We start from the raw sequence: 9,238 nt of genomic DNA, 5'->3' as shown, positions 1-9,238 counted from the left end.
GCATCGCAGTGGGGGCAGGGGCGACTCCCCGTGGTGAAAGAGGGAGGGGAGGGCCCGCCTCCGCGTCTCGGGCCACCCCCGCAGTTGGGGGCGGGGAGGACGTTGGCGCCGTTCCCCCGCCCCTCGCCCCCTGCCAAGCATCTCCGCGAGCGCCCCCTGGCGCCCCTCGCGCCCGGGAGACGGAGGGGGGCGCGGTGGGGAGACGGGCGGGGTCCAACTCCACCCTCCTGGGCCCTAGGGGGGCGGGGTGCCCTCCGCGATGGGGGTGGGGTCGCTCGCGAGCGCGCCTCAGGGCGGGTGCGGCCCCTCCTGGCGCCCTTCCGCCTCCAGGGGGGAGGGGGCGCCCCCCGCCCTGGGGGGAGAGGCGCCCCCGCCCCCCCCCGCCCGGCCCCGCCCCCCCGCTGGCCCCGCCCCTCCCGCCCCCATCCCTCCCTCGGCTCACTCCGAAGTTTCCTTGCGCTGAGCGCGGTTACGCTCCGGGCTTTCTCGCCGCGGCCCGCGCCCCGCGCCCACCGTGCCCCTGGCCCGCGCGCGTCTGCCCAGCGGTACTCTCCGCTCCGGGGCCGCCGCCGTCGCTGGGTTAGCCGGAACCGTAGCGGGAACCGGCGCCGCGGCCGGAGCCGGCGGGCCGGGGGCGCGGGCCGGGGGCGGCGGCGTTCTAGTCGGGGCCGAACGCCGTGCCAGGTCCGCGGTAACCGCGCCGCCCGGGCAATGCCCGCGGGTACGCCGCCGGCCGCGGGAGCGAGGTGAGACGCAGCGAGGACGCGCGCTCCACTGCGCGCCGGGACCCTCTCAAGTTGAGTACAGCCGGCGAGGAGCCCCTTAGGCACCCGCTCCGGCCCGGCGGTGGGGGAGGGGCCGCTTAGCTCTCGCAGGAGGGAGGGGGCGGACGGGGGCGGGGGGCGCATTTGTCTCTAATAAGAAAAGACAAAGACATCCCGGCGGCCGCGGCTGTTCCCGCAGCTCCGCTCCGCCAGAGGCAGGCGAGGCTGTCGTTCCTGGGGCCCGGTCACCGCCTGTCCCCCGCAGGTGCTGCCCACCGCCACCATGACCGAGGGCACGCTGGCGGCTGGCGAGGTCCGAGTGCCCCTGGGCGCGCCTGACCCGGGCCCTGCGGTGGTGGCGGGGGCGTCCCCCGCGAGCCCTGGGGAGCCGGGGCGAGAGACCGAGCGTGGGTCGGAGCCCGACGCGTCGCCCCCGGAGAGCCCGGCAGCTGAGCGCAGCGCAGAGCTGGGCGCCGACGAGGAGCAGCCCGTCCCGTACCCGGCGCTGGCGGCCACTGTCTTTTTCTGCCTTGGGCAGACCACGCGGCCGCGCAGCTGGTGTCTTTGGCTGGTCTGTAACCCATATCCTTCCTGGGCCGCCGGGGTGCGGGGGTATGGGGCGCGGGACTCTCAGCGTGCGCCCTCGCGCACCGGGGCTTGGACCTGGCTCGGGCCGTGTGAGCTGGGGCAGGGGGCGCAGGGCAGGGGAGCAATGGTAGCGGTTTTCCAAGAGGGGGCCCGCGCTTTCGGGGACAGCCGGGCGTCTCTCCCAACCCGAATGGGGTATCCCGGGTCCAGAGCCAGCTCGTGCCGGGAGAGGGTGAAAGAGTAGCGGCAAGGCCACCGCGGGCTTGGAGGGGAGAGGGGTTGTCAGGGAGGGAAGTGGTCACACCCTGCACACCCGTAGGTTGAAATCAGCTGAATTATTCCTAGGCTTACAGAATGTCTGCTCTGAGGAAGGACCCTCGCTGGGGAGGGGGCGGCTGGAAGGAACTAGAGTAAGGGGAGCAAAGTTTTCCACCTGTGCCTTGCGCTTCCGAGCGCCGCAGGAGACCCGTGGGGGCCGAGAAGCGGTGCGCGTTCGCCAGTCCTTTTCCACGTTTCACGGAGAGAGGTAGTGACGTTGGTTGTGAACTCGCCTTTCCAGGCTGAACTCGCCTTTCCAGGCTGAACTCGATGCTCTGACAGATTTAAGTCATGCGCAGCTGGGGTTGGGGGGCAGGGAGGCAGCTGGCTCTGCACCCTGGAGCCCCTTCTCCGGGTGCTTTCTCTGGCTGGAGAGGAAGAGACCACCTTTTTTGTTCCTGGCCAGAGCGGCACAGACTTTCAGAGAAGGTTCCAGATCAGAGCTGGGTCTGGCCAGGAGGCATTTCTGGGATGCAGACAGCGAGGCTGCTGCCCCCCAGCAGGTGGCCTTTGGGTGCTGTCAGCTGCGGTTCACCCTGGCTCATGGCTGGTTCTCCCCACTAGTCTGCTGTGGGAACTGGTTGCCAGGTGGCCAGGCTGTGGGTGCTGAGTCTGCCTGTGCTTGGACCTGGGGGGACTCGATGTCCTGGATAGGCAGTTAGGTAAGAGGGGGCGGCTGAGGAGAGGAGGTTTGACAGGCGGGACCCTGATCATAAACTTTCCATGTCAGAGTTGAGGAGACAGACAGAGGTGAAATGAGCAATGTTGTATATATTTTCCCTACCTTGTGTGTTTAACTGTATAAATATTAAATACAAAAGAGGAGTCGGTGGAAAAAAAAGTAATAAAACCCGTGTTTTTCTTTTCTCAAGTCCAAACAGGGCCTGAGTCAGAATCGCTTTCTGGTTGTGAGAAGGTGGTGGTGGTCCAGGATGGTGGGCCCAGGGCATGGCAGCAAGCTTCAGTGCCTGCCTTTGTCCTTTCAGTCCTTGGGTGGGGCTTGGGCCTCCTAGCAGCAGCCAGCCAGACCTTGCAGGGTGACTGTAGGTGTGTCCTCTCTCTAGAATCCAGCCTGGCGTTCTCTCCAGAATCTCATTTTGGCGGGAAGGTGGTGTGGCTGGGTATGGTGGTGGGTGACGTCCGGGGTGCCGGAAGGCCTTGGGACAGATGAGACAGGAGGCCAACCTTCCTTGCGTGTCAGTCACTTCCAAGCACAGAGACCAGATAGGGAAAGAGCCCAGTGGGGCCTGCACTTTCTCTTTCCTGACAGCCCTTGGGTCTGGCTGCTCTGTCCCCTCGAGGCTGAGGGAGTCATTGAGCCTGATTCTGGTGTTCTGGGTATTCTAGGTGGGGCTGCGTCCAGGGACGTCTAACAGGCTTGTTTGTGTTTCTCAGTGGAGAAGAGGTGGGGGGGTGCAGGGGAGTCGCCTCACCAAGGCCCCGTGAGGCCCCGAGGGCGTGGAGGAGAGGGGTGGGACTGGTAGGGCCACTTGCCTGTGTTCGTCTCCCTGGACTCTTGTGTGACCCAAGGAAGGGGATGGCTCTGTCACCTAGAGATGAGAACCATTCCCTCTGACTGGCAGGGGATTGAGGAGCTCAGATCCTAGGATAGTTTTTCTCGAGTTTCTGTGGAAACCCTACATCTGTTGGGTAGGGTGGGCTCATCAGGACCCTGCCCATGTGGGGACGGCTGTTGATCTCCAGCAGATGCCTGGCCTGGGCTCGGGGTGTGCATTGACCACAGGGAGAACCTAAAATAAGCTGGTGTGCCCAGACAGGTGGGGATCAGCTCCCTTGGGGAAGCCCATGGGCATCACAGGTTTCAGATTCCTGGGAGTCTGCGGGGAACGGGGGGTGGGGGGGGCTCTTGTGTGAGGCAGGGTATACAGGGATGTCCCTGTGGCTGGGTTTTCCAGTGGCGGTGGAGTGTCCTTTCTCTGCAGGGTGTTTCAGTCTCCCTCCCTGGAGGTAGCTGTCACATCAGGGCACTCGCCAACCTTCCCTGGAGCGTCCTCTGCTGCAGAGGGTCAACTCGGAGCTGGAGCTGGAAATAGGATAATGGGTTTGCCTGGGAACCTACACTGCGTAAAGCAACACGTCGCTCCCAGGAGGCTGGCAGAGTCCCAGCCAGTGTCCCCCAGCTGGGATGCCATGGGCAGTTGAAACGCGGGAAGGGACCTTCATTAAGCCCTGCACCTTTCCCGATCCCGAGTGGATCGCTCCCCACACACGTGAACATGCATGTTCTGTTTTGCATGTTCTGTTTTTACCTTCGGGGAGACACTGATCCAAGGTGAAGGAGTTTCTGAAGATAGTCCCTCTACCTTTATTGATTTACTGTGCTGTTTGAAAATATAATTGTGCTGGAAGTTTTGGGGCGAGTGCTATGTCTCCTACACTGGTTTATTTATAGCAGAAGGTGGGTGGGATCTGTGTTGTAACCCTCTTGGCTGGGTTATGTTCTGCCCGGGCTCCCCTGGGGTTCCTGACTAGGCGCTTGCTTGCATCGCAGCTGCTGCGTCCCAGCACTCAGGCTGGGCACAGTCCCCCATTGATGCTGGCAGCTGGGAAGGGGGCCCTGCTGAGGTCCCCCTGTGAGCGAGGGAGACTGGCTTTAGCCCGACCATGGTGTTTAGGGACTAGAAGGTGTCCGAAGGGGCACTTAGGGGCTCAGGGATGGTGAGCGCCTCCAGGAGGTGTCTCCCAGGGGCTGGGCACCCAATACCCCTTGGCTTAGAGCTTGGAGAAGGCAAAGGGCCGGCCAAGGTCATGCGGCTGCAGAGGGCAGAGCTGGGTGAGCTCAGTGACACTCTCGAGTCCACGTGTTTGTCAGGGCTCTGTCCGCCAGGAAGGTGAGGCTGGACGATTCCAAGTCCTTAACGGCGTCTTGTAAGAGCCGATGCTCTGAGCTGTCACATCTCTCGGTGGTTGCTGCCAGTGCCCAGGGCTCCCAGCGGGCGTGGGCGTCCCAGTGAGGACATGGGGGGGCTGTGATCTGGAAAAGGGCAGGCCCCAGGCTGGCCTCACCTGCCTCCCTGCATCCTCAGGTCCCTCTGCCCCCACAGAGCTGACGTGAGCAGGAAGGTCCCAGGGTCTCACCTTCCTGAACTCATGGCTTTGACCCCCAAGCACTTTTGCTGTAGCCACAGGGTTTCCCTCATATATTCCAGGCTCCCTCTTTACCCCAGCGCTTGCCTCATTCCTGGCCCCGGGCCCCTCATCCTGGCGCCCAGGTGTGTCTGTTTCCCTGGACTCGGAGGCCCCGGGCTGCCCTTTGGGGTGCTCACAGGCAGGCACTGGGTGGCCTGGGGCTGCAGATGGAAAGGCCATGTTGGCCTTAGTAGAAGGGTGGGATTCGGAAGGCCTGGGCTCCGCGAGGACGCTCACAGCACTGCCCTGTCTCCCTCTGAGAAGGAAGGCGTTACAGGGCGTCTGTCCTTGTGCTTCTGAGGCTCCCACTGTTCCCCTCACACTGAGGGCTCATGTGGTTTGTGCAGAGCGCTGTGTGCCTGGCGGGCATGGGTGTGTTCTTGGACTCCAGGGCTTGTGTCGGCAGGAGGTGGCAGTAAGACGGGTGCCATGGTGGGGTCTTTGAGGAGAGGGGCATTTCCCTTGAGAGATGGGGAGGGTGACCGTGGGGAGATTTCTCAGCGCTTGCAGGGGGTGGATGGTGGGAGCCCCGCTCCTGGGTGGCCGCTCCTGGAGGGGCTGGTGGAGGGACCCCAGGACACAAGCCTGAGTGAGAACAGGGCTATGTGATGCATCCGTCTCCTGGGTTCCGTGGAGCGTCATGGGGCTGCTCCTGGAGGAGGTGAGGTTGGCCTGGGCCGTGTGGATGGGTCAGAGCTGGTGCAGGAGAAGAAATAGGAAGGCTCTCACGGGGTCTCGAAAGGGTTTGCTTCTGACGAGAGGGCAAAAAAGCGTGATTGTTGATTACCTTGCCTGATCAGAGGTTCAGATTTGTGTCTGGCCCTTGGGGTGGGCAGGGTGTGGAAGGGGGAGTTAGCGTGAGCGGGGGTCTGCCTGCCTGAGATGGCCCTGGCTGTGTTGTGTCCCTGTCACTTGCAGTGCCTTGGGACTGCCCAGGAAGGATCCCCCATTCTCTGCACAGTGGCCTACATCTCTGGCCATGTCCGTATCCCCACCCACAGGGCTGGAAAGCCGGGCAAGCGTTTGGTGTCCCTTGAGCTTACTGGTGGTGGAGACCGGGAAGTGCTGATCAAGTGCCATGTGTGTGTGGTGAGGCCAAGTGTGGCCCCTGCTCCCACATCTGCCACGCAGCTGGGCCCTGGGGAGACTGTGTGTGTGCGGGGGGCGGCGGTGTTTTGAGGGGACTCGGAGGAGTGGTGCAGAGAACACACTCGGCAAGACGGTTTCACTCAGCAAACCTCTACCAGCCTGAGCTCTGTGCTGGTTTCCACGCCAGGCCCACCATGGGCTCCCCTACTAGTACTCGTAAGCATCAGGCCTCTGTGAGCTCCTGCTGTGTGCCCAGGGTGTCCAGCTGTTTGCCATTCTGCAGTGGAGTGAGGCTGGCGTGATCTCGGTGAGGGCCCTTGGGAGGGTAGCGTGGGTTAGATGGACGCTGGGAGCCAGGGAGAGTCCAAGAACTTGATGGTCACAGGACCTGGGGTGGGGGAGACATGGGGAGTACACCTGGAGCAGGAGTGTTCAGGCAGAGGAATGGTACGTGCAAAGGTCCTGAGGCAGGTGGAATGCAGCTGGGGGTGGGGCGTGTGCTGCAAGCTGCAGGCGAGGAGGGGAGAGAGGCCAGGAAAGGCCTGTGAGCATGGCAGGTGGGTAATGGGCTAGCCTGGGGGCCCAAGGAATGGTTCTGCCTCCAGCTGGGGTTGGGGCTGTTTCCTTAAGGAGGAGCAGTACTGGGACCAGGGTCTGGGGGTGCAAGAGCGAGTGGAGAGCCCTGCAGCAGCAGACACTGGGAGGTGGGAAGGTGCTGGTGCTTTTCCCACCCCCACACCTTTGAGGCCTTAGGTGAGGATATGGCTGTCGCCAGCTCCTCAAAGGAAGCTCTTGGCCCCGGGGCCATCACCTTTGGATCATCCAAATTTCCCTCAGGTGGTCCGTGGTGCTTCCCCCATTGAAGTGGGTAGGACAGCTGCCCCCGTCCCTACCCCTCAGCTGCTGGCCAGACTCCTATTCCTGGGTCAGGATGTGAAGGATTGATTGCGGGGGATGGGCCAGCCCGTCCACTGTTCCAGGGATGCCTCCAGGCAGCAGCTCTGCGCAGTCAAGGTCAGGCAGGAAATATGTCACCGTTATTTACTGGGTGTCACACGTGTGCGCCCTGCCCTGCCCCTCTGCCCACCCTGGAAGGTAGGGGTATGGCATCCCTTGAGACCAAGTTAGGAATGTTTTCTTTCTTTCTCCCTCTTGCAAGTGGGTATTTAACTGAGTGGCGCAAAAGCCCAATTACTCTCTCTCCTCACCTCCCCGGTTAATTTTGGTACAACTGGGAACAACTGTAAGTCACGTGGGCTTCGGTTGAATTTCCAGGCGGGCAATTAAACTCGGGCGCCTGTCCTGGGCAGACGACGAGGGAAGTCAGGCCATCAGCACACAGTGTGATTTAGGGCCTAGAGCCCCAGTCAGAGATGAGGGGGGGCGTGGAGGAAAGCAGCCTGGCCCTTGTGAGTTAGTTGGCAGAGGGTTCCGGCACCAGCCCTAGAGCTCTGTGCGTGCTGCGGATGACAGATGGGGACCTTTGCTGCGCTGCCTTCACAAAGGGAGTAGCAGCTCGCGGTTTTGCTCAAAAGGAGCCCCCGCTGAACAGACACACGCCTTCGGGGGAGGCGAGGGTGTGCTGCTCCACGTGGCCCGGCGGGCAGGCTGGCTAGTGAACACCGGTGTCCCCGTGCCCAGGGCGCTTGTCCCCCTGTTGCAGGGGGGAGCCAGGTGTTGGTGGTACTGTCAGCCTGGAGTTCTGCGTAGTGGGGACAGTTGATGAATGTGCTCATTTAGAGCTCTGGGTAGGTTCGCTAGCTCCCCAGGATCAAGGGGGAGCAGGAAGCCTCTTGCCTTGAGTGGCTGCCTCTGCCCCAGCACCTTTGTTGGATGCGGGAGGGGTTTCCGCGGTACCAGGAGCACCCTCTTCTTTCGTGTGATGCTGAAAAGGGCCAAGGCCGAGTCCCAGAGCAGCCCCCCACCCCGGCCTCCACCACAGCCTCTTGTTGCAAAGTTGGGGGCAGGGCTGGCAGAGAAGGGACCCTGGAACCCCATCTCCCCAGGCTCCTGAAAGTTAGGGGCTTCCCAGGGTGAAACCAGCCTGAAGCCCTACCTGGTGTAAGATAGGGAACTGACAGCGACAGAAGCCCTCCTGGGGTGGAACAGAGGTGGGCGGGGCCGAGGCCCTGATGTTGGGGGTGGTGGCCCTGCAGGGATAGCTAGCTGGCAGTGCAGGGAGGGGCTGGGAGCCAGCAGAAGCCTCTTGGCCTGCTGTGGGGGGACACAGCTCCAGGCGGTTCTCCTGGGTGGGCACAGCTCCCACCCCCACCTGGAGTTGGGCAGAGCCCTGCCCGGGCACTGGTGCAGAGATGCACTTGGCAAGCAGCAGCTGGCCTGCTTGGTCACAATGTCCTCCTCCTGTTCTGGGCTCTGCCAGCGCCCCCACCCCCACCCCAGGCTGGCCCCCAGGTGAGGTCGCCTGGGAAGGGGCGGGGCTCAGCCCTTTCTGGGCTGCTGTGGCCTCCTGCTGGGATCCCCAGCCTCTCCGCCTCCCCCCTTGGTTCTAGTCCTTTCTCTCTCTTCTTCTTCCTCCCCGCCTTCTACCTTTCTGCACCTGGGAGAGCCCCTGGCAGGAGGTGGTTTTCTCTAGGCCCCTCACTGCTCTGAAGACTGCTGTGGGGCACCCCTACGCCTCCTCAGGGGACGTGATCTGAAGTCAGAGGCGCCAGGAGTCAGTGACCCCCCTCAGGGAGGCCAGGGCTGGGGCCTTTTGGGATTCCTGGGGTCTGCCTGGCCGCAGGAGGAGGGGCTAGCAGCTCCCTCCTGCAACCTGAGTGGTTTCGCCGTCATCACGTCTGACCATCCTCCTCCATCACTTAGGGTGGGATTCTCTCTGGGTCAGTCCATGGCTGGCTGGTGGCAGGGCCACACAGCAGAGACTCTGAGGGCCCGACAGGGACGCAGACCCCTGGCTCTGGCCTCAGCTTTAAGAGTGCCCAGGCCTCCCCGTGGGTCCCCCAGCCTTCACAGAGGGTGTAGGTATCTGACCCATTAACGGAGGGAGGAAGAGGCGGGGGTAATTTTTCTAGAAGGTGGCAGAGCCTTTGGACAGAGTGTGTGTCCCTGAGGTCCCAGGAAGCAAGGTGGATGGGCTCTGAGCCTGGGGGTGCCCCTCCTGCCCCGGGCCCTGCGGGGCTGTTGGAAGCTAGGGCCTCACTGCCAAGGTCCGCACCCCAAAGCCGCCAGGCCGTGGTGGACAAGGTCGTGTCCTAGGCATCGGTTTTCTGATCTGAATAGGCCTGTGCCCCTCGAGACCTCTAGTTGTGGTTATCCATGGACAGTTGGATGGCAGCCGGGTGCCCCATCCCCACTCACCACCCTGCACG

General features: G+C 62.9%; 1 protein-coding gene across 4 annotated transcripts in view; it reads left to right on the top strand.

The window, feature by feature from the left end:
- The first annotated feature begins 449 nt into the window (after window positions 1-449).
- Window positions 450-9,238, top strand: part of CACNA1H (calcium voltage-gated channel subunit alpha1 H) — a 64,306-nt gene continuing 55,517 nt past the window's right edge. For 2 of the 4 annotated variants that reach the window (XM_019756243.2, XM_019756242.2), the window contains exon 1: window positions 885-1,346. In XM_019756243.2, coding sequence (XP_019611802.2) covers window positions 1,048-1,346 — 299 coding nt within the window. In that variant the 5' untranslated portion in view covers window positions 885-1,047. Of the gene's footprint in view, window positions 747-884; window positions 1,347-9,238 lie in introns of those variants that run through there. The other 2 variants (XM_074322608.1, XM_074322607.1) reach the window with 2 other exon arrangements.

The sequence above is a fragment of the Rhinolophus sinicus genome, linkage group LG18, assembly GCF_036562045.2.
Source record: "Rhinolophus sinicus isolate RSC01 linkage group LG18, ASM3656204v1, whole genome shotgun sequence".
NCBI classification, from domain to species: Eukaryota; Metazoa; Chordata; class Mammalia; order Chiroptera; family Rhinolophidae; genus Rhinolophus; species Rhinolophus sinicus.
Note: the sequence above shows the minus strand (reverse complement) of the source record. Positions and strands in the feature narration are given on the sequence as shown.